Source organism: Colletotrichum aenigma, assembly GCF_013390185.1.
Source record: "Colletotrichum aenigma strain Cg56 chromosome Unknown KSG_Cg56_contig01, whole genome shotgun sequence".
Classification (NCBI taxonomy): domain Eukaryota; kingdom Fungi; phylum Ascomycota; class Sordariomycetes; order Glomerellales; family Glomerellaceae; genus Colletotrichum; species Colletotrichum aenigma.
The window spans coordinates 2,474,107-2,498,413 of NW_023500907.1; the positions used below are offsets into that span (position 1 = coordinate 2,474,107).

At 54.2% G+C, this 24,307-nt stretch overlaps 7 protein-coding genes across 7 annotated transcripts; 3 read left to right on the plus strand and 4 right to left on the minus strand.

Annotated features, from left to right (window-relative positions):
• Nucleotides 1-2,057: 2,057 nt before the first annotated feature.
• CGCA056_v000665 (Uncharacterized protein) lies at nucleotides 2,058-3,712 on the minus strand (the record flags this gene model as incomplete). The annotated part of the gene is made up of 2 exons (XM_037315926.1): nucleotides 2,058-3,136; nucleotides 3,196-3,712. 2 exons carry the CDS (start codon nucleotides 3,710-3,712, stop codon nucleotides 2,058-2,060), a joined length of 1,596 nt encoding a protein of 531 aa, XP_037185279.1.
• Nucleotides 3,713-5,120: 1,408 nt separating this feature from the next.
• CGCA056_v000666 (uncharacterized protein) lies at nucleotides 5,121-5,630 on the minus strand (the record flags this gene model as incomplete). The annotated part of the gene is made up of 1 exon (XM_037315927.1): nucleotides 5,121-5,630. The coding sequence occupies one exon, from the start codon at nucleotides 5,628-5,630 to the stop codon at nucleotides 5,121-5,123; it is 510 nt and encodes a 169-aa protein (XP_037185376.1).
• A 3,248-nt stretch (nucleotides 5,631-8,878) lies between these two features.
• On the plus strand, nucleotides 8,879-9,784 carry CGCA056_v000667 (uncharacterized protein; the record flags this gene model as incomplete). The annotated part of the gene is made up of 1 exon (XM_037315928.1): nucleotides 8,879-9,784. One exon carries the CDS (start codon nucleotides 8,879-8,881, stop codon nucleotides 9,782-9,784), a length of 906 nt encoding a protein of 301 aa, XP_037185373.1.
• Nucleotides 9,785-10,319: 535 nt separating this feature from the next.
• On the minus strand, nucleotides 10,320-12,165 carry UBE2Z (Ubiquitin-conjugating enzyme E2 Z; the record flags this gene model as incomplete). Its single annotated transcript, XM_037315929.1, has 9 exons — nucleotides 10,320-10,329; nucleotides 10,382-11,253; nucleotides 11,312-11,480; nucleotides 11,531-11,542; nucleotides 11,608-11,704; nucleotides 11,758-11,779; nucleotides 11,836-11,930; nucleotides 11,990-12,023; nucleotides 12,133-12,165. The coding sequence occupies 9 exons, from the start codon at nucleotides 12,163-12,165 to the stop codon at nucleotides 10,320-10,322; spliced, it is 1,344 nt and encodes a 447-aa protein (XP_037185886.1).
• A 1,521-nt stretch (nucleotides 12,166-13,686) lies between these two features.
• RFC2 (Replication factor C subunit 2) lies at nucleotides 13,687-15,005 on the plus strand (the record flags this gene model as incomplete). The annotated part of the gene is made up of 4 exons (XM_037315930.1): nucleotides 13,687-13,799; nucleotides 13,856-13,934; nucleotides 14,003-14,785; nucleotides 14,835-15,005. The coding sequence occupies 4 exons, from the start codon at nucleotides 13,687-13,689 to the stop codon at nucleotides 15,003-15,005; spliced, it is 1,146 nt and encodes a 381-aa protein (XP_037185885.1).
• A 105-nt stretch (nucleotides 15,006-15,110) lies between these two features.
• Nucleotides 15,111-16,655, minus strand: CGCA056_v000670 (uncharacterized protein; the record flags this gene model as incomplete). The annotated part of the gene is made up of 1 exon (XM_037315931.1): nucleotides 15,111-16,655. The coding sequence occupies one exon, from the start codon at nucleotides 16,653-16,655 to the stop codon at nucleotides 15,111-15,113; it is 1,545 nt and encodes a 514-aa protein (XP_037185605.1).
• A 575-nt stretch (nucleotides 16,656-17,230) lies between these two features.
• brr2 (Pre-mRNA-splicing factor brr2) lies at nucleotides 17,231-23,896 on the plus strand (the record flags this gene model as incomplete). Its single annotated transcript, XM_037315932.1, has 2 exons — nucleotides 17,231-23,307; nucleotides 23,365-23,896. The coding sequence occupies 2 exons, from the start codon at nucleotides 17,231-17,233 to the stop codon at nucleotides 23,894-23,896; spliced, it is 6,609 nt and encodes a 2,202-aa protein (XP_037185606.1).
• Between the last annotated feature and the right edge of the window lie 411 nt (nucleotides 23,897-24,307).

Below are 24,307 nucleotides of genomic sequence, written 5' to 3' on the forward strand. Positions count from 1 at the left end.
CGCCTGCCATCCGTCATCCATCAACCTACCCATCCATCCCGTCAGCCATCGTGTGGGCACAGGCGCTGCAATGCAAGCTGTTGGTTCCCGGTCGTCCGTCCCTACGGCGGTATGTAAGCTATTCAAACCACGTCCTTCGCCATCGCCTGTGCGATGGGATCGCACGGCAGCATCGCAACGTCGCAACGGCGTCGGACTCTCGTCACGCAACAACCCTCGCTGGGCTCAGGCAGGCTCAGGGCTGTAGGGCGGCCGTTCCGGGCTAAGGGTCCGGGGAGGATTGGAATCCCATCCCCAAAAGCTCGGAACGCCCAAGGTCCCTTGTCCCTACCTTAGGCGCCGGCCGAAGACAATTTCATACTATTTTTCGACATCCCATTCCCCGATTCCAGGGTGCACATGCTTAGGCTGGGGGGGCTCTTTGGTCTTTTGGGTTTGGTCTCAGGGCCCTGGAGCAAAGTACCCCAATAGGTGCCACTAACGGCACCCGTGATGGAGGATAGCGGGGGCCAAAATAGACAGGCATTGCCGTCATTGGATCGCGTTTTAAAATAAGAGGATTGGTTTGGAGGGGGGGAACGGAGATGGATAATACGGGGGCGCACTTGAGGGGCGCGTCCTCGGATTCAATTCACGACACGAGCTCCTGCCATTCTTTCCCAATCTGAGGCACTGATGCAGAGGCAGGAGCAGAGGCAGCCACCAGTCTCTGTGCTTCTTTCCATCTGGGCCGTTTTTTTCTTGCCATCTCGTAACGGACTCAGTAGTATCCGTCCAAGTCCGGAGCCTCTTCCTGCCTGCGATTTTTTTTTTTTAAACCCTCCTTTTTTTTCTTCCCGTGATCGTGTCTCTCCCAACTCCCGTTCATGTCTCATATTCGTATTAACCACTGAGTCACCACCGTCAATACGGGATGGCTGGTCTTACGAGGACACACAGATGTCTCTGCCTCTTTCTGCGTCTCTGCTGCCAATTCTCCGATAACCAGATCCATGCTTTGTTTCTTTCTTTTCCTTCCCGCTTTATCTTGCCTTATCTCGCTCGTCCTGTCGAGCGTCTTATCTCTTCGGTGTGAGGTTCTTTTTATCGTCCGCCGTCGTCAGACGAAGTGGACTCACCTAATGCAAAGGCGGACTCGGGTTTGAAGACGGCCAAATACCATACCACTTCGCAGTACGGATACTACTGCATCCAACAGCCAAGGTTCAAAGTTCAGACGCTACTAACATGATGATGTGCAGGCCCTTGGTTTCAGACATGGGACGAATCTGTTGTCTGTCCGAACCTTAGCCCAACAGCCCAGCGGTACCCTTCTCGACCCTTCAGCGCTGCCGACGGTTCCCTGCCTTCGGTGCCCTTCCCGACTAATGTACCCTGCACAAGAGGAGCCGCCGCTGACCAGCAATATGTCGCGTGGGCGACACCCGAACTTTCGCGCCGAAGCTGTTCCCTGCCTGAGCTTGCAGCAAGCAGAAAATGAGAGAAAAAAAGATGACGTGCAATTTATAATGGTGCAGGCGACAATATCTCGCAGATTTCCCGTCTGCAAGCACATGCGACGGCCTGTCAACTCTGTTGGTGTTTCAACAAAGGCCTGCATCTGTCTATTTCACCACCTACAATCCCAATGTTTTTGAAAGATGCGTTGCTGGGAAACGACGGCCTGGGAAAATAATGACGACATAGCCCGTCTCGTCCAGACAGCCGTCTTCCTTACCGTCAATGCAAGCCACCTGTCCAGCCGCTAAAGACCGCACTGCGCGGCGGCACACTGCCACAGCTCGCGAGTCATTTCACATGTCAATCACAAAAAATCAGGGAAACGACAGCTCAAAAATTCACCATATCGTATTGCTCACAAACCCGGGCTATGCAACTCAAAATCGCTTCCGTCCAATCAATCCATCACCCAGCATTGACCAATCCGCGGCTGCATACATCATCCAGAAAAACAACAAATCGTATGCAACAAATTGCCCAACATGCAAAATCCCATCCAGCCAAATGAAACTCAACTCAAAAAAACGTGTCCGATACAGCCTCACTTTGCGCATACTTTACGCATGGACCAATTGCCGGAGCCTCTTCTCGATCTTTTCCCGTCCTTCGAAAGTCTCCCATACATTATGAGGCGCATCGTCGACAATGTCCCAGTGCTTCAGATTTCTCGTCAAGTGGCTGAGATCCCTCTGCTTCTCTTCCCAGACACTGTCTTTGCGGAGGTTGTCGCCGGAACTGATGAGTACCAAAGGTGTGCCCGGGTATTGAATCGCCTTGCCGCTGATAACCTCCCGCTTAGTGAGAGAGGCGGCCACCAGACTTTCTTGCAGCTTCGTGAACAGGTACTTGCCGCTCTGTCTGGCTGAGCGACCCCAGATGCGGTCGGCGCTGCTGCGCCCTCGGAATAGAGCACCGGGAAGCCGTTCCAGTCCAAGAGGCGAGATGATGCCGCGCACCCAGTAGAGGAAACCTCGTCCGGGATCCGAGACACGGTAAAGCAGGTCTTCGTGGAGAGGATCGATCATGAGAATGCCGTCCACCTCGTGGCCGTGTCGGGAAGAGAAGATGCGCGAGTACACAGAGCCGATGCCAGCGCTCGCCAGGATCCAGGGACCATTCTCGCCGGCGCGTGCGAGGGCCTCACTCAAAGCGTCTGTTGCCATACCTGCTGACAGCGGGCTCGGAGCAGTGTCGCTCCAAGCATATCCGGGGCGATCAGAGAAACAGTATCTCGAGATGGAACCATTCTTGAGGGCGCCCTGCGCAAGTTGCCATAGCCCGTTTTCGACTGGCAGATCACCGCCCTCGAAAAGAACACTCGTTAGCTTGTTACCTGCCGCATCGGTGCCGTTGCCTTCGCAGTAGACGTGAATACGGTACTGGTCGTTGTCTACCCAGTACTGCTCGCCCGGCGGCCCATATCCAGCGTCGAGAGATCTGAGGATTAGGGTGGCGGTGATGAGAACAATAACGATGGACAGGGTCACATATGCAATGGTCGAGAAGAGCACTTCGGTCCATTCCCACACTGTTCGTCTCGTCTCGACGCGACCTGTGAGGCGCTCTTCTTCCTCGGCCTTGCCCCATTTCACCGTGCGATCGGCAAGCAGCGTCCACAAGCTCATGAGGAATGCCCCTAGGGTCACAGAGTAAGTAATGATGCCACTCCTACTGGGTATCCGAGGCGGTACTCACAAATGACGCTGGCGACTCCCACGCCGCCCTCCTCATACCGGTTCTTCTGAATGGCAAGGATGAGAATGGTATCAGTGAGCAGCATGACCGCCATGAAGATGGACAGCACCCGCACAGCGGCCGACGGCGCTCCAAAGAACACGAGCGTGAAGAGCAGTGTGAAGAGCGACAGGCTGGAGTAGCTGAAGGCGTAGAATCCAGAGCCGCGGGTGTGCAGCCCGGGAGGAGTGACGAAGATGGACACCAGGTTGATAGTCCACCAGATAAACGTGAGGCAGGCAAACAAGACGGTAGCCCATCGCATAACCCTCACCGTCCACAGGTTGTAAGGGGAGACGGCAGGGTCGTCTGGGGTGAGGAACTGGCGATTGTCGCTGTCGAGTCGGTTTGGCAGCAGGCGGGTGTGCTCGTCCGGCTCTCGCGTATCGTATTCGGCCGACCTCCTCTCCTCCGGCGGCCCTTCTGCGGCGGCAGCGTCATCATCCTTCTTGTTCTTCGACCCGAAAAGCGAAGGCATCGTGAGCCTCGTCTCTGATACCGGGTGTCTGTAATTGGCCGCGAATAACCAACAAGCGAGGTATGCAAGCCTTTCGATGCTACCTCAAACCTTCAAATAAATGAACGGAGGGGTAAAGGAACGGATAAAAACAAAATAAGGGGAGAAAAGGGGGTGCCCAAGGAAGACCAAGAAACGACAGAGACCCGGCCAGCAGGAGAAAGCCTCCTAAGAAATCAGCTAACGCGACTAACACAAGACGCAGCCACTTACATCCCGCCTCCAGACGTGTCAATGACGGCAGAGGTGCTCACACTTGCACCAAGCCAGCACGCAAGCTGTAGGACGCAGAGGGCCAGAGCTCCCGGTCATGTCGTCATTGGGTGTGTTGCATGCGGCAGGAGTGGGAACCCCGCCGCATCGGCGATTTGGTGGGCCCACCAACACGGAGCGGTGCAGGACGAGCTGTTGGGTGGGGAGCTAACGCTCCGGCCCAGCGTGTGGGGGGCGGGGGGCGATTCAACTCTGAATTGGAAAAGCTGCACCAGTGACATTTCCGCAGCTGTTTAAAAACCAGGAATATGCAGCTCCATTTCTTTTCGGTGTTGGTGCGCAACCAACCGTATCTTCAGCTTTGGACCTCATGCATACTCTGGTCCTGCTAGTGTATGGGGTCGGACCGCGTAGGCGTACTTGGTGTCGCAATCAGTGGCGTTCCTCCAGCATGCCTCTCCTTGGAAACATGGGAGTCGAGTGTGTTGGTGAGTCCTGATCCCACTCTGCTCAGAGGATGAGACATCCCGACATCCTCCAGACATGTTGGCCCACGGCCTAGGTACGTCAAACCCAATATTTTGACCCATACTCCATACTCTTAATAAGGCGGGGTCTATCCATCAATGCGTTAAAGAAGTACTGGTTTCGAGCCCGTGGATCAGGATGCTCCACAAACGTCATCATCTTCGATCATCTTCAACTGCTGCGAAGGAATGTTGATCGCGTTGCGGGAGGGTCAGGGCATGAACTTCTCACATTACGGACAGGCCTCAGCACATTTGGCAACATCCTCGCGTGGTTTGTTCGGCCTTTGGGACGTACTGATGAGCTTAAGCTTGCTTGTTGATTCACTACAAAGGAGCCTTGGAAACAGAAGCACGTGGGTACATGGTCACTTTGAAGATTTTCCGTTTCCGTATACATATATTCATCAAGCAAGCAGAAATCTTTGAGCTCTGTGGCTTCAGAAGCGTAACGAATTCCAATGCGACTTCTGCGCCAGGCTGAACCAGGGCGTCGAGAAGCGGGTATAGTGCAAAAGCAAACTGGCTTTAAGCAACTCGTCATCCTCCACTCGGCACTTTTACGTTCGAATAAGGCGTCCTGCCGCCCTCTTCTTCATACCACAAAGTTCTTCTATTCCCACACACGCCTACGCCCACGGCGCGATCGGGTTGACCTCCCGGCTGCCAGACGACGATTCAGAAGAGACCGAGCTGGAATCTCTCAAAGAGCTGCCGTAACGGCGGATCTGCTTCCGGTTCACCGCTCTCTTTTTGGCAAGCTTCTCGGGCTCGGGGCCGCTAGACGGTTTGATGGCCTCCTCGGGAATCGCTCCAATGGGAGCGTGGAGCTTCGCACTAGCCTCAGGGTCGTTGATGGCGATTCCGTGCTTTCGGTACTCCTGCTTCTTCAACTGCTTCCAGTCTTGAGCACTTGGCTCTCCAGTGGTGAACCAATCTTTGACTTGGTCGAGGAAGCGGTTCTTGCTCTTCTTGGACTTGGAGCTGCTCTCGCGGCTGGACTTTGTAGGGCTTCCACCAACGCTAGGGGTGGAGACACTACATTCAGATACCTCAGACTGATGAGAAAACATGCGTCTCGGGGGAGACATTCTCAAGCTCATCTCTGACGCCACGCGTCGAAGGCCTTTGGGATTCATCTCGGCGTCGTCGAGATCGATTAATGTACCGGGGTGGTTGTCTTCTTCGTCGATGGCGACGCCGATATTTCCAGAATTTGTTCTGGTGTCAACAGCTGTAACCCCCGAGCTGGAGGCTGGACGTGGGGGGCTAGGTGGTCGCAGGTGTACGGATGATAGATCGACTGATTTGGCGATCTTATGCTGGAATGGACGCTTCGGCTGGATGGTTTCCTCGTAGGTGACTGCGGGGTTTTCCACAAGCGGCTGGCTGCTGATAGACTTCTTGGTCCGGAGGGGAGTTGAGATGCCGAGCAGGCTTCTCCGTTTCTTCTTCTTAACAGGTGTCGGCCCCTAGCCGTAGGCGAATGCCTCTGGTTGAGAAATTGGGGAGAATGTTCCAGGCGACTTTGGGTCTTCTTCGCCCCGCAGAGGCACGTAAGAAGATGCCCAGTAGAATGGTGTGTCGATATGTCGATAGGCTTTTGGCTGAGCCGTGTTCTCTGCCGTAGGAGATGGTATCGATGTCGGGTACAATGCTGTCGGGTATGAGAAGTTTCGAACGAGAGATGGCGGGTGGTTATGGCGATCGGGAAGAGGATATGTCTGATTCCGATGCCGTTGGAAAAGAGGCATTGTACGGCTCAGAAGGAGGTAGCAAATTGACTTGCTTCTAGCCAGTCATAACAGGGGGGTGCTGAGGCAGGCAAATGTCTCGCAGGAGACGATGTCGCACGGGGTGATCCGGCGACGTATTGATACTTGGCTTGGACAAGGTGGCGCACTTGTCAACTTAATTTGGAGCTGAGATCGAAAGGACAAGACCAGAGAGACGATGAGGAGTTAGATGGCTTGATTTGACGGTTAGGAGAGATGGTAGAGTTGCTAGGAGACTGGAACGGGTGTCGTGGGATGGGGGAGACTGAGGCTGTATATGTCCTCTACTGGTCGTGGGGTTGAAAGAAAGAGAAGCGAGGGTGATGGGCAGAAATAGAGAAGATCAGCGAGCTGAAAAGGACGACACCTCGTGGCAGGAACGTGCGAGACTACGCCTGGCCAAGAGGCAGAAAAAGGAAGTTCCAAGAAACGAAAGTATGGGAGGCAGTGGAGAATCTCACAAACCGCGCCTGCCTCGTGCCTCGCGCCTCGCTCAATACCCTGGGCAAGCACGCAGGACCAGAGCCGGTCAGGCTCAGCTCACCTGCACCTTCCTTGGTTCTCTGCCACGCCTTCGCCATGCATCAGCGCCCGCGGGCTCGTGCTGTTGCTGTTGCTTCTTTCTCGCGATTACAAGGAAAAAGCAACTCGGAACCACCTTCCCGAGGCTCTCCGTTATGCAGCTCGACGTCGTAAGTGGACGCCACATTGGTGACGGAAGCACTAAGATCACACGCTAGTACCTACGTTGGAAAAGACTGTGCGGTGACCTTCCCTGCCATTCATTGTCTGTTTGAAGCGTTTCCTGCGGCGAGATCTTGATACTTGCTTCTATCTGCTTGATACTCTGGGTAGGTACCTTGGGATGGTAGGGGAAATTATGGCTGGTTATTCGGCGTTTGAGTACGGGTGGGAGGCATGCCGCTACCCCGGTGACATGATGATTCCTCTTCTCTATGTCTCGTAGCTGACGGGAACTTGTCTCAGACGCCCCAAATCTCGAAAGGCGCAGTTTATAACTGTTACCCCGCTGACGGCGCTGCGTTTCGCTCTTTGTTGCCGATTGTCAGTTTGGAAACCGGTCCTCCCGGGGTCCTGGGTCAAGATCAAGATCGACAGGTCCTGGCACTTGCAGCGGTAAGGCTTCCCGTATCGAGGCGCAGTATCCTTTGTCAGATTCATGGCAGGCTTCAAGGGGTCGTAGAAGACCAGGGTGAAAGAGAGAAGAAAAGGTGTTCCTCGCTAGCGACTCGAGTAGCAGGACGTGGATATCGACGATGTCCAACCTTCCTGTTGGACTACAATGCCAAGGGTGAAGCTACCGAGGATGAGGGCCGAGGTGAACACAGAGTGCTGGGCGAAACCAATATTTGCTGGCGTGGAACTGCCAGAAAAGCAAAATGCCATGCCGCTGCAGCCACAATATTGACAAACCAGATCTCAGACTCCCCTGCTCGATTGTGGTGTTTCCCCGGCTGAACCATCGAAAGGTCCTGCTGGCGTACGACTTCCTCGAGTCTCAATGGTCGGGCACCAGCATTCCGCGGGAGCTAACCGATCGTACCTTAGTTACCTACTCTCAAGCGCAAAATACGGACGTACGGCCAAATAACGTTGTGAGGAATCATCTAGAAGCCGACTAGAATTCCGAAGTCACGACTACCATCTCTCAACATCGAGATTTGAGGAATACGCTTGTGCCCGAGAGGTGGTTTGCTGATTCCTGTGGCAGACGTTTGCGGGACGTGTCTCTCCGCCTGTCGGCCGAGATACCAGCTGCGCCTTCTGCAGGCGGTTGAGAGCTGAAAACCAGGCAGTCATCGCGATGCGCACCGAGGTGCAGCAAGTAGGTATGCCCTGCAGAGTCCAATACCTCGGATCCTGGTCGAGATTTAGTGGGGCTGGGGCATGTGCTGACGCAGGAGAGTACAAGGGAGGCCGTGCACTGCCCGCCTCGGCGCCTACTCAGATCTCGACGCTGCAGGCGCCATGCTCGAATGGAACTAGCCAGTGGCAAGCGTGCATTTGGACGTCAACCTTCAGCGTCTTTCATCCAACATCGACATCCACCCGCCCCAACCTTGAGTCTGAACTTTGACCGAAGTTGAGTGGTGCTCGGCCCAAAAGGAAAAAAAGCAAGACACGACACACCAGCAAAACCAAGCACACGTCACTTCTGTACCGATATCGCTGGCGAGCTTCTTGCTGGCCCTTACATCCGGCGGCTCGTCGAACACGTCCGGCATCCCAGCCGTCTGAACTATCCCAAAATCTCACAACGAACTCTCCCTCCAAGTCTCAACGCCCGAAGCTTCTCCTCTGCTCCTTGAGCTGAAAACGGACCTTGCTGCACTAGCGACCCTCGAAAGCTGACAGAGTTTCCGCGCCAGCTCGCGCGGCGCGGAACCGCAACGCACGGTGCACCTTCAGCCTGCAGCTCCGATTGTCTCCCGTCCCTTGCCTGGTTTCCCCTCTCTCGCCTTCCTCTAGGTCCGAACCCCACCAAAGAAACACCATCCAACCTCTTCAACCCGAATCTTACAAACCACACCACCAGCAAAACGAACAAAACCAGCGCCAACTTGTCACGAGTCACTCCAGCCTCGCTCACAATGCCTGGCCTCACGATACAAACAGACGCTGTCTCCCCGCGCGCATCGAACGCCCCGCCGCCATCTACGTCTGCGGCTGCTGCCGGTGCTCCAGGCGCCCCAGCCGCCGCAGCTTCCTCGTCCTCCGCGGCCGGCGCAACAAACCCCCCAGCGCAGACCCCTCCGCGCTCCTCCCGTTCATCGTCCCCCGCCCGGCCCCCCATCAGCCCCATAACACCGACCCTACCCCCCGCTCGTCTCGCCGACCCTGCCGCCCCCTTCGCCGCTGGCCGTCCTGTCTTCACACACACCACTCAGCCGGCCACAGCCGCTACCTCGGCCATCCCTCCTCCGCGACCGGAGCCCATCGACTTTGAATCGAACCCAGACGTCCTGGCCCTCAAGTCAGCCATCTCCATCCTCCAACTACAACAGAAGAAGGCCGCCGCGGATATACAGGGGCTCAACCAAGCCAAGATCGCTGCCCTTGGCGACCCAGCAGAATTCCTTGCCGATCTTGGGGCTGGTAAGGTGCATGCCCAGGGCGACAAGTTATTCCCAGAGTCGGACTCGGATTCTGATGATGAAGAGGGGTCCAAGCGAGCGAAGATGGAGGGTGTAACTGCTGGCCAGGGCAAGGCACCAGAACCCAGGCCATGGGAATCTCTTCCCAAACCACAAAACGTGGTGCGCTGTCCGCCCATCAATTGGTCTCAATACGCCGTGGTTGGAGAGTCATTGGACAGGCTGCATGCGGACCAAATAGCGCGGCCAAGCCAGGGCTCACCGGCGACGATGGGCCCCAGCGGAACATACGAGTTCACGGGAGTTCCTGGAGGAAATCAGCGGCCGTATGTCGGTGTAGCAGCTCCTTACACTCCTGGTAAGGACAGGATCGACAAGAAAGCAAAAGGGGCTAAGAAATGAATTCGTTTGCTGCGTTCGCTACCGGGCATGACGCCCCAGCCTCCTATGGTTAGACTGGCATGATGAGGGACGACTTTTCACGGATGGTTATGAGATTATGAGGCGTTCGCTATGGTTTGCATACGATGGGATGGCGTTGTGGTCCGGCATCGTTTACGAGTAGGGTATTCAAAAAATTAAATCAACGTTGATAAAGAGGCTCGTGACATCTCTTGAGAAGAGCTAGTTCGTTGCGTCATTACTCGAGGTATCTACTGGAGTCTAACGGGACAATCCCAAACCCATTCCTGGTATGCATGATTCCTATGCCTTATAAACGCCGTCCCGTCCTGTGCAGAACTTGATAAACCAGAATCCATGGTCAAAGATCAGGCCCCCTACTGCTATGATTAATGGCAAATCCTCCAAAACTGCAGACTCATAACTTCCTATGGAAGGTTCCGATCTACGCAAGTGGATTGCCTCTTGAAGCGTCAAATCTCTGCGCTTCCAACGCCTCTTCGCCCAGCGCCGAGAGCGCAAGCAGCGCAATTACTCAGAAATCACTGAGTTGGATTAGTAAAGATGCACCCTTTTAGATCGACTTTAGTAACTTACTCCATGCTTTGCTGAACAGACCTCCGGAGACGACGATTGTAGTTCTTCCGCTCATCGGCGCCGCCCCAGTAGAGCTTGTGAGCCTCTGGGTTGACCAATGTGCGGGGATCATAGGCGGGGTCCTCCTCTTCCAATGCGGCAAAGACCGCCTCAATATGAGAGCGAACGTCATCTTTGCGCAGATTGTTGGGGAAGTAGCAAACTGTGCCATCCTCGGCGATCCGATGGTGGAAGATGCGAGTGTTGAATTTCACGCGAGGTTGCTCCTCGGGGAAACGAGGGCTGAAGTGGATCTTGATACGGAAGAGACCGCCATCAAGGTTGGTCATCGGCCGTCCAAAGTAGGTAATGACCCAGACGAAAGGGTTGTTGTCTTCCAATTGCACGTCGTGGGGAATGTCCTGGCGCTTGAATGCCTGCACGACCTGCTCGTACTGGTGGCGCAGGTTGACCGAGACCGTCATCTCCTTGTCGCTCGCAATCTGACCCTCCTTCGCCCACTTGACAAGCTCATTATCGAGGGCAGCCTTGATGTTGCGCAACCGTCTCTCCAGCTCGGTGTAGTTGAACTTGCCATCCATGGAGTTGCTAGCTCCTTCAAACGGCATGCGAGCAAACGCCTGGTGATCCTTGACCTCTGTCTTGGCCTTCTGAACAGCACTTAGGTAATTGTCGTAGTACCAGAGAAATCTTCGCTTGCATAGGTCCTTGAAGGGTTCGAACGGAACGCTGGTGTCGTCCATGTCCTCGGTGTCCATGTCGATATCTTGCTCAGCAGCGGATTGCTGGGCGATGGAGACGCCCTCGGGGGTCAGTCCCAGGTATTCCTCGAGGCGCTGGATGATGGAGATGCGGAGGGTCTCATGATGGATCTAGCTCGTATGATTAGCCATGCGTTGTCTCTGCATCGCCAAATCGCACGTCGTTTACCTTCTGCACATAATCCTTCTGATGCTTCTTGTCCGACGCTTCGTTTGCCTCTTCGAAACCCGGCTCGTTCTCGTAAGGATTGCTCGACATCAGACTCTGGATGGAAATAAGAATCGACTCGAGACCCTGCGCGGCCGACCACTCCTCGCCACGCTCGCCGCGCCAAGTGCTATGTTTCCGTCAGTTCGGGTTTCGGTCGGATTGAACCATTAGCCATACCCCAAGATTGACCTGCGGCGACGTCAGTATCTAGCACCACAGTATGCGCCCAGCGGTAGGCGGAGCGGGAGACCTACAAGCAAACCTTGCCGGATGCATAGATATTGGGATTGAAGCGACAGCGTCCGCCGTTCGTTGTGATGCCGTTAACATTGGGAGACTTGCGCGGGTAGTCTGCGTTGCAGTTAGTCCCTGAAGTTGTTGGGTTCGCAGCCACGCAAACGCACCCTTATTGAATCTGATCGCAAACTGGAACAGTAATTAGCAACGCGATACACTGAGCAACCAGATGATTACCAACGTACCTCGAAGAAACCGAACTCGTAGGGCGTGTCGTGAGGACCAATGATCAACGCCTTAACGTTGCGAACATCGACATCTCGGCAGGCAACGGCCAGCGCTGTCCGACAGGTTAGCGAAAGTGTCAGCCTGAGGAGCTGCAGCAGAGGGGATTCGTACACAAATCTGAAGTGCGCTGGATGTCGCTCAACTCCTGTACGACGCGACCGTTAGCCTTCTAATTTCGACCCCTCATTCCATGTTTGGGGGAGGCGAGGCAAGGTAAGGTGAGGGAGGCGGAGGTGGGACGGAAGTGTGGCTACCTTGGTGATGCGAATGATGGATTGATCAGCCATGCTGACGGCTCGGTTGGGCGCTTGGTAGCTCCCTATTCAACTTCTGGTGGGCTATATTCCGGGAAAGGGCGTCTCTGAATGTCGGCTGATCTGAAGACTCTCCTCTCGTGGGAACAGATAAAAGTGAACGAAAGAGGGCGACCCAAGAGCCTGACAGACGAAGAAGAGGTCGGGTAAGGTAAGTAAAATGGGTTATGCAGGTGAACAAATGCGCCTTCCGTTAGCTGGTTGGTAGGCGGTTTTCGCAGGGCGAAATTCACAGGCAGGCTACCTCTTTGTGCAGGCGCAAGATGGTGGAAGCGACTGGGTCGGAGTATGAAAGTGAGAGAATGGAACGTTAGGTTGAGGCAGCTGCTCTAAATCGGCAGTTTGGCGGGGCATGAGGGGTAATTTTAGCGTCCCAGTCTGGGTATTTGATGCAGGACAATCGCTGCAGTGTGGTGGGAGCGCCGCCATTGCCTCTCTAGATTCCGTCCACGGGTCGCCTCCAGGTGCCTCCTACCCAGTACGGGACGGATAGCCCCACAGTGGCCGACGGATGATCGCTCCGGGTGCTGGCCCCGTCCTGAGCCTGAGCCTTCAGTGACGGGAGGTATCTAGGTAGGTAGTGACCCGGAGCAGCCTGGATGTCGCGAGGCAGTGGAAGGGTTTAAGGTATGCGGCTTCTAAGTTCTCTGTTGCCTAGAAATAGCCTCCTGTTCAGAGCAACAACATTATCCCTTCCTGCAGGCTATTTGTCAAGGTTCCGTAACCGCATCTAACCGTGTTACAATGCCTTGGACAAGCGGACATTGAGGTGAGACGATGACGGCGTATCTGCACATTTTATCAAGGCCTGCTGGGCGTAAAGGTACTAATTGATACCTCATCCTACTATCACAGCATAGCTTTGTGTCCATCCTTGGTTCTCATGTTCCGTTCTATTGCAGGTATCCACAACACCATCGGGTATCGGCATCATGCTTCCAGTCGGACGATATGTTTACTGCCTGCTTTGTTCGAGATCTAGCTGGCATATTTTGGGAGGAACTGAATTGCCAGATTTATAAAATTAACCATGTGGAAAGGAGTTGAGATTTCGTGCATTCGCATGCCGTCATGCTACCGTTTGATAGATAGCCGCATGCGCATATTGCTTGTCGACTGATTGAAATTCATAGAAATTTCAGAAATCGAGAAAGCCTGCAAGAAGCAGCAAGAACCTGCCTTCTTTTCAGCACACCTGGCTGGAGGATGGAAATGAGACGCCAGAGGGAAGCTTTGCGTCACATTCAGGCAAGGCACCTACCTGTCGGTGGGGCACCGCGGGGTTCCAGTCTAGACGCGGTCAGTTGAGACCCCTGTCGGCCAAAGCTACCAGTACGCGTCAACTCCACGAGCAACGCGTCTAGCTTAATTGATTTTCCAACCGTCACCACGACCGCGGCACGACCGACCTACAGCGACAATTGACGATCAGCCTCAATTCGGAATCCAGCCCGATCGAAACCTTTGATAAGGAAACATATCACCAAATTTTAAATGGCGAGCTTCTTCGACCTCAAGGCCAGGAAGGCGGCCGCTGCAAACGGGGCAGCCCAGAAGCAGGAGAAGTCTTCCCAGCCTCCGAGAGCGCAGCCTTGGGTTGAGAAATAGTAAGGATTATTTGGCAATCACCATGAGTTCAAGGCATGCTAACCGTCGATGACAGCCGTCCAAAGACCCTCAGCGATGTCACCGCTCAAGATCACACCGTTACAGTCCTGCAGCGGACGCTACAGGCTTCCAACGTGCGTCTACCCACGATACGCTACGAAACCCACGAAACCTTGACCTGCATACTGACTCCATTCCGAAGCTTCCACACATGCTCTTCTACGGACCTCCCGGTACCGGAAAAACATCAACAGTCTTGGCCCTCGCCAAGGAGCTCTACGGCCCCGAAATGATGAAGTCACGAGTCCTGGAGCTCAACGCCTCCGACGAGCGAGGAATCTCCATCGTCCGTGAGAAGGTCAAGGACTTCGCCCGCATGCAGTTAACGAACCCGACGGCCGAGTACAAGAAGAGATACCCCGTTCCACCCTTCAAGATCATCATCCTCGACGAGGCCGACTCCATGACCCAGGACGCCCAGAGTGCTCTTCGCCGCACCATGGAGACATACAGCAAGATCACACGCTTCTGCCTGATTTGCAACTATGTTACCCGCATTATCGACCCGCTCGCCAGTCGTTGCAGCAAATTCCGCTTCAAGAGCCTGGATCAGGGCAATGCTAAGAGGAGGCTTGAGGACATCGCACAGAATGAGGGTGTTCAGCTCGAAGACGGTGCTGTTGACGCGCTCATCAAGTGCAGCGAGGGTGACTTGCGAAAAGCCATCACCTTCCTGCAGAGTGCGGCGAGACTGGTTGGTGCTGGTAACGAGGAGCAGTCGGCAGATGATGCCATGGACGTTGACAAGAAGCCTGTTACCGTCAAGACTGTGGAGGATATCGCCGGTGTCATTCCCGAGAACACGATCGACAAGCTAGTCAGCGCCATCCGCCCACAGCGCGCAGGCGACACATACCAAAACGTGGCCAAGGTTGTCGAAGACATGGTTGCAGACGGCTGGAGTGCTGGACAGGTCGTTTCTCAGGTACGCAATGCCTCCACTTGTACACGAGGCCCGATCTAACAAAAATCAGCTCTACCAAGCCATTGTTTTTGACGAGACAATTCCCGACGTTCAAAAGAATAAGATTGTCCTCATCTTCTCTGAGGTAGACAAAAGATTGGTGGATGGTGCTGATGAGCACCTCTCAATTCTTGACCTTTCGTTGAGAATATCGGGCGTCATGAGCGGCCGCAACAATTAATACAGGAAATTTGGAAGATGTTTTAATGAAGAAGTATTGGCATCCGGACTGGACATTGAAGGCGTTGAACTGGCAAAAATGTGTGTATAGGGTATATACCACTCTTCAAATATGATCTTCATGACCGATGAGACCAAGATCCCCGTGAATGGCAGACCAAATGTCCCCAGACTTGGTCGCTGACTCCTTCCTCTGATGTGCACCATGCCTCCTTGCTCCGGTCTTGCTCGCCGACCCCTGTGTAAGCCAGATGTCTTCCTCCGTAGTATCGCCGACGGCGTCTTTCTCGGACTGATTTTGTCCTAGAAGCCGGTCGACTTCCTGAAGGGCACTCATGGACCCTTCAAGCGCGACTTGGCCCTCCTCAATTTTCTCGGCTACCGCCTCCAGGGTTGCGATCTTTGCCGAATCAGCCGCAAATACCCAAAGCTTGACTCTCTCGGACATTGCCTGCTTTTCGGATACCGCAGAAGCGAAGTCGTCGGCGAAGCCCGACCTTGGCCTGGGTTTAGGCATGGGATGCTCGGGAAGAAGCTGACTTTCTTCTGCGAGATGGTCTAGCGCTTGCTGTGTCTCTTTCGCCTGCTTCGACAGCACATTGTTGACGTGTGACTTGTGCGCGATCATGCCCTTTTGCTCTCGGGATAGCGCCAGCAGCTTTTCGAGGTACGGGATGAGAAGGTGCGTGGTTGGCGCCGGCGGGATCTCCTTGCTCTGCGAAGCTCCCGCGGCTTCGCCTCCGGGTCTTAAGATCGGCTGGGTCTCATCAGAGACCATGTGAAGCAGCGACTTGCGCGCGGCTGTGTATCTCGTGTACTTGTCCCTGATTTCCACCAATTTTTCGTCAATGTTGGTCTTGTCCGCTGGCTGCCCGTTGCGCTGCGAGTACGAGTCATCTTCACCTTCTCCTGAGGCTTTGCTGAGCTCAGTCTCGATCCAGTTGATGAGTTCGGCACGCGTGGTGTCCAGGGCATGCGCCTTGACTTCGTCGCTGACCTGCCCCGCCAATTCGCCAGTTCTTTGCCGTACGTCCTGCAACAGCTGTTCTTCCCGTTGCAAAAGTAGCTTGGCTCGGAGGACGACCTTTTCCAGCTGCCCCGCCAGCCCACTCAGATCCGTCGTTGCTGACGTTTTCGTGACTGTGAAGCTGTTGACAACTGCGGTTGGCACATCGGGAAGAGGCGGTGAGTCTCTGAATACAACTTCCAGATCGAGAAAGTCCGGAGAGGCTGCCGGCTGGCGCACCAAGAGGTCCAAATACTTCTGAACCGTCTGAAGTCGTTGCTGTTTCTGTCGTAACTTTACTAGAGCTATGTGATCCTCCAGCTGATCTCTGGGATCTACGACCTTGGACCGTGATGGAGGTGCCGTTGCGGTATCATTCCGTGTGTTCTCATAGTCGTTGCGAGCTTTGATATTTGCGTCCAGAGCCCTGAGATACTCTCTTTGAAGACCTCTAGCTTCTTTTGTCGGAGTAATGGTGCATGACGCATCAATGAGAGACAGCGGGCTCTGGATGGGTCCTGGTTGACCACATGCTTGAAGATGAAGAGCCAAGGCGCGTCGAATGTAGGCGACCTGTTCTCTCGGCTTGATGTACGGCTGGAGTGATGCCTGAACTTTCTCAATGGCTTTCGGAACAGGATCCATCTCAGAGGTAGCCGGCCATCAAGCCAAGAAACTGGTGCCTGGAGGTTCGCTGATTTATTTTTTGGCCTCAATATAAGTAAAATTTAGGAGCCCAGGGTCGGTGTTGATATTCGACCAAACTGAGTTGGGCACACACTACCTCCCCCAGGGGTGGTGTGGATTAGTTTGGCCTCACCTCCACCCTGTGCCGATGTCACGGCGTCACGTGAAGCTACCTAAGCATCCGGGGACAGCCACTAACGCGCTTGTCGCCTAGCGCCACCTCCGGATTTTGCCATAGCAAGCAGAGGAAATTTGTTCCGCGACGGGTGTCGAAGACATTTGATACACGCCTCCGCCCACCTGTCCATCCAGCGATACTTTCCCCATTGAATCAACAAAACGCTACGACGAAATCAACAACTTAATATCGGACGGATGGTCTAGAACTCGTGTTGGGTATACGGCGTTTTCAAGGATAAAAACTCGGCGCAAGCCGCCTGATGCTGTCGTTTGACAAGCTCCAACACCTCCATCATCACTCTTAGACTCGAGCGCAACCGAAACGATACGATACCCCTCCACCCACAGCCAAGATGTCGGACCAACACCGCGATGTCTCTCAGTACAAGTACTCGGCCATGTCCAACCTGGTCCTCCAGGCGGACCGTCGTTTCGTGTCGCGACGAAACGATGAGGCCACTGGCGATCCCGAGTCTCTCGCCGGCAAGCTGAGTATTCGCGACATGGGAGCACGCGTCGCGCGCGACTCGGCCCCGAAGCAGAAGAAACAGACCGGGCTGCCCGAAATCGAACGCGGAAGGTTACAGGAGGGCGAGGATGTACTGCTGCGCGAGCAGCGCAAGAGGAAGAACGAGGCGGCGCAAGCGAGGGGAACAGGTGTGTTGGGAACCGGAGACCTGCTCATCGAGGGCATCAACTATCGTCCGAGAACGGCAGCGACCCGAGCCACATACGAGTTGATCCTGAAGATCGTATCCGACAATCTAGGCGACGTGCCCCAGTCAACCGTCTTGAGTGCTGCGGATGTTGTCCTGGAATACCTCAAAGATGACGACCTCAAGGACACGGAAAGGAAGAACGAAGTCGACGACATCCTCGGTGTTTCAATGAGCCCTAAAGAGTTCAACGAGCTCGTAAACCTGGGGAAAAAGATCACAGACTACGATGCGCAAGACGAGGACGGGGACATGGATGCTAACGCAGCTGATGCTGACGGAGCCGAAATGGACGAGAGACAGGGTGTTGCAGTCGTCTTCGAGGATTCCGAAGATGAAGAGGGCGGCATTGTCAACGAGGTCCGAGAGGAGTCTTCTGAAGACGAGGAAGCTGACGAGGAAGACGAAGACAATGAAGCTCAAGACGGTGCCGACAAGGAGGACATGGATGACGATGCCATGATTATCGATTCGGTGCCGAAGAAACAAGCACAAGACGGCAAGCCCACGAAAACTGTGCCCGCAAGAGATATCGACGCGTTCTGGTTGCAGCGACAGATCGGAAAGCTGTACGAGGATTCCCACGAACAACACGATAAGGCGACACATGCCCTTCGCATCCTCTCCGGCGAGCCAGATGAGCAAGGTGGAGATGAAAAGTCGCTTCGTGAGATCGAAAACGACCTCATGGAGCTCTTTGATTACGAACATCATGAACTGGTCCAGCTGCTCATCGAGAACCGGGAGAAGGTTGTATGGTTGACCCGCCACTCAAGAGCTGAGACGGAAGAGGCCAAGGCTGTCGTGGAACGCGAGATGGCTTCGGAGGGCCTCCAGTGGATTCTCAACGAGAAGTTCGGCAAGAAGACGGATGAAAAACGGAAGATGGAGATTAAGATGGACATCGACAACACGTCATCACTTAACAACGCACCCGCACCCGAACCAGAACGCCCTCAGGGCTTGGTCGGTGGGCTGCAGCCGCGGAAACTGATCAACCTGGAGAACTTAGTGTTTGACCAGGGCAACCATCTGATGAGCAATCCCAAGGTCCGGCTACCTGAGGGCTCAACAAAACGGACCTTCAAGGGCTACGAGGAAATCCACGTCCCTGCGCCCAAGAAACGCAACGAGCCAGGCGACTCTCTCATTCCCATCACTGATATGCCCGAATGGTCCCGTCTGCCTTTCAGCACTGCCAAGTCTTTGAACAAGATCCAGTCCAAGTGCTACCCAACAGCGTTCGGAGACGACGGCAACATGCTTATCTGTGCTCCAACTGGTAGTGGAAAGACGAACGTGGCTATGCTTACCATTTTGCGAGAGCTTGGCAAGAACCGCAATCCTGAGACTGGTGATATCGACCTGGACGCCTTCAAGATTGTGTATATCGCTCCTTTGAAGGCTCTGGTTCAAGAACAAGTTGGCAACTTCGGCAAGAGGCTTGAGCCTTACGGCGTCAAGGTATCTGAATTGACTGGTGATCGACAACTCACCAAGCAACAAATTGCTGAAACCCAGATTATCGTCACCACGCCTGAGAAGTGGGACGTCATCACGAGAAAGGCGACAGATATGACTTACACGAACTTGGTTCGTTTGGTTATTATCGACGAGATCCATCTGCTCCACGACGACCGTGGTCCGGTTCTCGAGAGCATCGTCAGTAGAACCATTCGCAAGACTGAGCAGACTGGCGAGCCTGTTCGTCTGGTTGGGTTGTCCGCAACGCTGCCCAACTACAAGGATGTCGCTAGCTTCCTCCGTGTGGACATCAACAGCGGCCTTTTCCACTTTGACGGCAGCTTCCGTCCTTGCCCCCTGCGCCAGGAATTCATTGGCGTCACGGATCGCAAGGCCATCAAGCAGTTGAAGACCATGAACGACGTCACCTACAACAAGGTTATTGAGCATGTTGGCGCCAATAGGAACCAGATGCTCATCTTCGTTCACTCGCGAAAGGAAACTGCCAAGACTGCCCGGTACATCAGAGACAAGGCGCTCGAGATGGATACTATAAACCAGATCCTACGTCACGATGCCGGTAGTCGTGAAGTGCTCAATGAGGCCGCCAGTCAAGCTACCGATAAGGATCTGAAAGACATCCTACCCTACGGTTTCGGTATCCACCACGCTGGTATGAACCGTATTGATCGGACCGATGTCGAGGATCTGTTTGCTAGAGGTGCTATCCAAGTTTTGGTCTGCACAGCCACCCTCGCCTGGGGTGTCAATTTGCCCGCTCATACTGTCATCATCAAGGGAACCTCGGTTTACTCTCCAGAGAAGGGTAGCTGGGTCGAGCTTAGTCCCCAGGACGTCTTGCAGATGCTTGGTCGTGCCGGTCGCCCGCAATTCGACACATACGGAGAAGGTATCATCATTACCACTCAAAACGAGATCCAGTACTATCTGTCACTTCTCAACCAACAATTACCGATTGAGAGTCAGTTCGTCAGTCGCCTAGTGGACAACCTGAATGCTGAGATCGTGCTCGGTAATGTCAGGAGCAGAGATGAGGGTGTCGAGTGGCTTGGCTACACGTACCTGTTTGTCCGTATGCTGCGGTCTCCAGGTCTTTACCAAGTTGGTGCGGAATATGAAGACGATGAAGCTTTGGAACAAAAACGAGTCGACCTCATCCACTCCGCGGCGACGGTCCTCAGAAAGTCAAATCTCGTCAAGTATGACGAGAAAACCGGAAGGCTCCAGTCAACAGAACTTGGTCGCATCGCGTCGCACTACTACATCACCCATGGTTCCATGGACACCTACAACAACCTCATCCAGCCGTCCATTACGACCATCGAGCTCTTCCGTGTCTTCTCGCTCAGCGCAGAATTCAAGTACATTCCAGTTCGCCAAGACGAGAAGCTCGAGCTTGCCAAGTTGCTGGGCAGGGTTCCCATTCCGGTCAAGGAGAGCATTGAGGAGCCTCACGCCAAGATCAACGTGCTTCTGCAGGCCTACATCTCACGACTCAAGCTGGACGGCCTTGCTCTTATGGCTGATATGGTCTACGTCACTCAGTCTGCTGGTCGTATCTTGCGCGCCATCTTTGAAATCACCATGAAGAAGGGATGGGCGTCTGTCGCGAAGACCGCACTGGACCTCTGCAAGATGGCTGAGAAGAGGATGTGGCCCACAATGTCGCCACTCCGCCAATTCCCCAGTTGTCCAAGGGATATTGTGCAAAAGTCGGAGAGAATTGAGGTGTCTTGGAGTAGCTACTTCGACCTCGATCCTCCTCGCATGGGTGAGCTTCTCGGTATGCCTAAGGCCGGTAGGACTGTCTGCGGGCTGGTTGCCAAGTTCCCCAGGGTTGAGGTACAGGCGCAAGTTCAGCCGTTGACCAGATCTATGCTTCGAGTCGAGCTCAGCATTACGCCCAATTTTGAGTGGGATGTTGAAGTTCACGGCCCCGCAGAGAGCTTCTGGGTTTTCGTCGAAGATTGCGATGGCGAGGATATCCTCTTCAGCGATCAATTCCTGCTTCGCAAGGAGTACGCTGAGTCCGAATCCAACGAGCACATCGTTGACTTTACGGTTCCGATCACGGAACCCATGCCTCCAAACTACTTCATTTCCGTCATCTCGGACCGCTGGATGCACTCGGAAACAAGACTACCCGTGTCCTTCCATAAGCTGATTCTGCCCGAGAGGTTCCCTCCTCATACCGAGCTTCTCGAGCTTCAGCCGCTGCCTGTTTCCGCCCTGAAGGTCAAGGAGTACACCAAGCTGTATCACAGTTGGGACAACTTCAACCGCATTCAGACACAAACCTTCAACTCTCTGTACAACACCGACCAAAACGTCTTTGTTGGTGCGCCAACAGGCAGTGGCAAGACTGTGTGCGCCGAATTCTCGCTTCTGCGTCATTGGTCTAAGCCCGAGGCTGGTCGCACCGTCTACATAGCACCCTTCCAGGAGCTGGTTGACTTGCGCCTGGATGACTGGCAGAAGCGACTGAATGGCTTGCGTGGCGGCAAGACTATCGAGAAGCTCACAGGAGAGACAACAACGGACCTGAAGATTCTGGAACGTAGCGACCTAGTCCTCGCCACCCCCGTTCAGTGGGACGTCCTGTCTCGCCAGTGGAAGCGCAGAAAGAATGTTTCAACCGTTGAGCTTTTCATCGCTGATGAGGCTCACCTTTTGGGCAATAACATGGGTTACGTCTACGAGATCATTATCTCGAGGATGCACTACATTAGAACTCAAACGGAGCTCCCCATGAGAATCATTGCTCTGGGTGTCTCTCTTGCCAACGCTCGCGATCTTGGAGAATGGATTGACGCTAAGAAGCATGACATATACAACTTCAGCCCGCACGTTCGTCCGGTTCCCCTTGAACTGCATATTCAATCATATACCAACCCTCATTTCCCTTCGCTGATGCTGTCAATGGCGAAGCCGACATATCTGGCCATCACTCAGATGTCTGCTGACAAGCCTGCCATTGTCTTCGTGCCGAGCCGAAAGCAGACGCGAGCCACTACCCGTGATTTGCTGACAGCGGCGTTTATGGATGACGATGAGGACCGCTTCTTGCACGCTGAGCCCGAGCAATTACGACCCCTCCTTGAGCGTATCAACGAGGAGGCACTTGCTGAGGCCCTTTCCCACGGTGTTGGGTATTACCACGAGGCCTTGAGCCAGAGCGACAAGCGTATCGTCAAACATCTGTATGAGCACGGTGCGATCCAGGTTTTGGTTGCTTCCCGTGACGTATGCTGGGAACTGAACAGCACTGCTCATCTCGTCATTGTCATGGGCACGCAATACTTCGAGGGTCGTGAGCACCGTTACATCGACTACTCCCTCAGCGAGGTGCTTCACATGTTCGGCAAGGCCCTTCGCCCCTCCAAGGACGGCAGAGGCCGTGGCGTCCTCATGCTTCCAGCAGCGAAGAGAGATTTCTACAAGAAGTTCCTGAACGAAGCGCTCCCCGTCGAATCACACTTGCATAACTACCTCCACGACGCGTTTGTGACCGAGATCAGCACCAAGATGATTGAATCTGGTGACGATGCCATCAACTGGACAACGTTCACATACTTCTACAGGCGGCTTCTCGCGAACCCAAGCTTCTACAGTTTGACCAGCACGACAGAAGAGGGACTCAGCGACTACATGTCAGACCTCATCCAGACCACCTTGCAAGAGCTGAGCGACTCCAAGATCATTGAGCTTGACGAGGACGATGGTTCAGTCGCCCCTCAGAATGCAGCCATGATTGCCGCCTACTACAACATATCCTACATCACCATGCAGACATTCCTTCTATCGCTGAGCGCAAAGACAAAGTTGAAGGGTGTCTTGGAGATTATCACGTCAGCTACCGAGTTCGAGGCGATCCAGATCAGGAGACATGAGGAGGGTATCCTCCGCCGCATCTACGACCGCATCCCCGTCAAGATGTCAGATCCTGTTTACGACTCGGCGCATTTCAAGTCGTTCGTTCTCCTTCAAGCACACTTCTCTAGGATGCAGCTGCCAATCGACCTTGCGAAGGACCAAGAGGTCATCATTTCCAAGGTGCTCAGCCTGCTGAGCGCCACGGTTGACATTCTCTCATCGGATGGTCACCTCAACGCCATGAACGCCATGGAGATGTCACAGATGGTTGTGCAGGCCATGTGGGACCGTGACAGCCCCTTGAAGCAGATTCCTCATTTCACGCCTGAGGTCGTCAAGGTGGCCAATGAATTTGGGTATGTACCAGTATCACCAATGAAGATTTGCGACGCTAACTCTGATCTTCTCTCCAGTATCAAGGACATATTTGACTTCATGGAGGCGATGAACCCCGAGGAGAACCCTGACTATGCCAAGTTGATCAAACGTCTTGGGCTTAGCCAGAACCAACTGGCCCAGGCTGCGGCGTTCACCAACGACAAGTACCCTGACATTGAGCTTGAACACAGCATCTTGGACGAGGAGGATATCAGGGCCAATGAGCCTGCTTATCTCAGTGTGCAGATCCAGCGCAACGTCGATGAAGAGGAGGAATTCGACCCCACTGTGCATGCGCCGTTCTACCCGGCCAAGAAGCTGGAGAATTGGTGGCTAGTCGTGGGCGAAGAAGGCACGAAGAACCTGCTCGCAATCAAGCGTGTCACGATTGGCCGCGAGCTCAAGGTCAAGCTGGAGTTTACAGTCCCGACAGCTGGTAAGCATAACTTGAAGTTGTTCCTAATGAGCGACAGCTATGTCGGAGTGGACCAGGAGCGCGAGTTCTCCATCGAAGCCGCGGAAGGCATGGACGTGGACGATAGCGACGAGGAAGAAGACGATGAGTAGATTGCCCCCCGAGTTGGGCAGAGGCACGCCATCAGTACGAGATCTCTATGTGTACAATATTCGGGCGAGAGGAGTTTGAGGAGGTAATAGACAATTTTCGAACAAAGTCGGATCGTCTTCTCGCTGGCGGCAAACCACGGGCAACTCTTGTCCTCATTCGACAGGGTTGAGTCGCCTGATGTCCGGTTGCGCAGACTGTGTGCGGTGCGACAGTAGTTTCGGAGGGTGGTGCTTCAGTGGTCGAGTTGGCGGGCGGATCCCGGACATAGTTGCTCAACCAGGACTATCACGCGGACGAGACTTCTACCGATTCGGATGGACATGGACAGCATGAAGAAAGTCAAAAAAAAAAAAAATATGAGGGACCAGGTTACCGTCGTCCGTGATTCTTGGGCTCAATAGGGCACATAG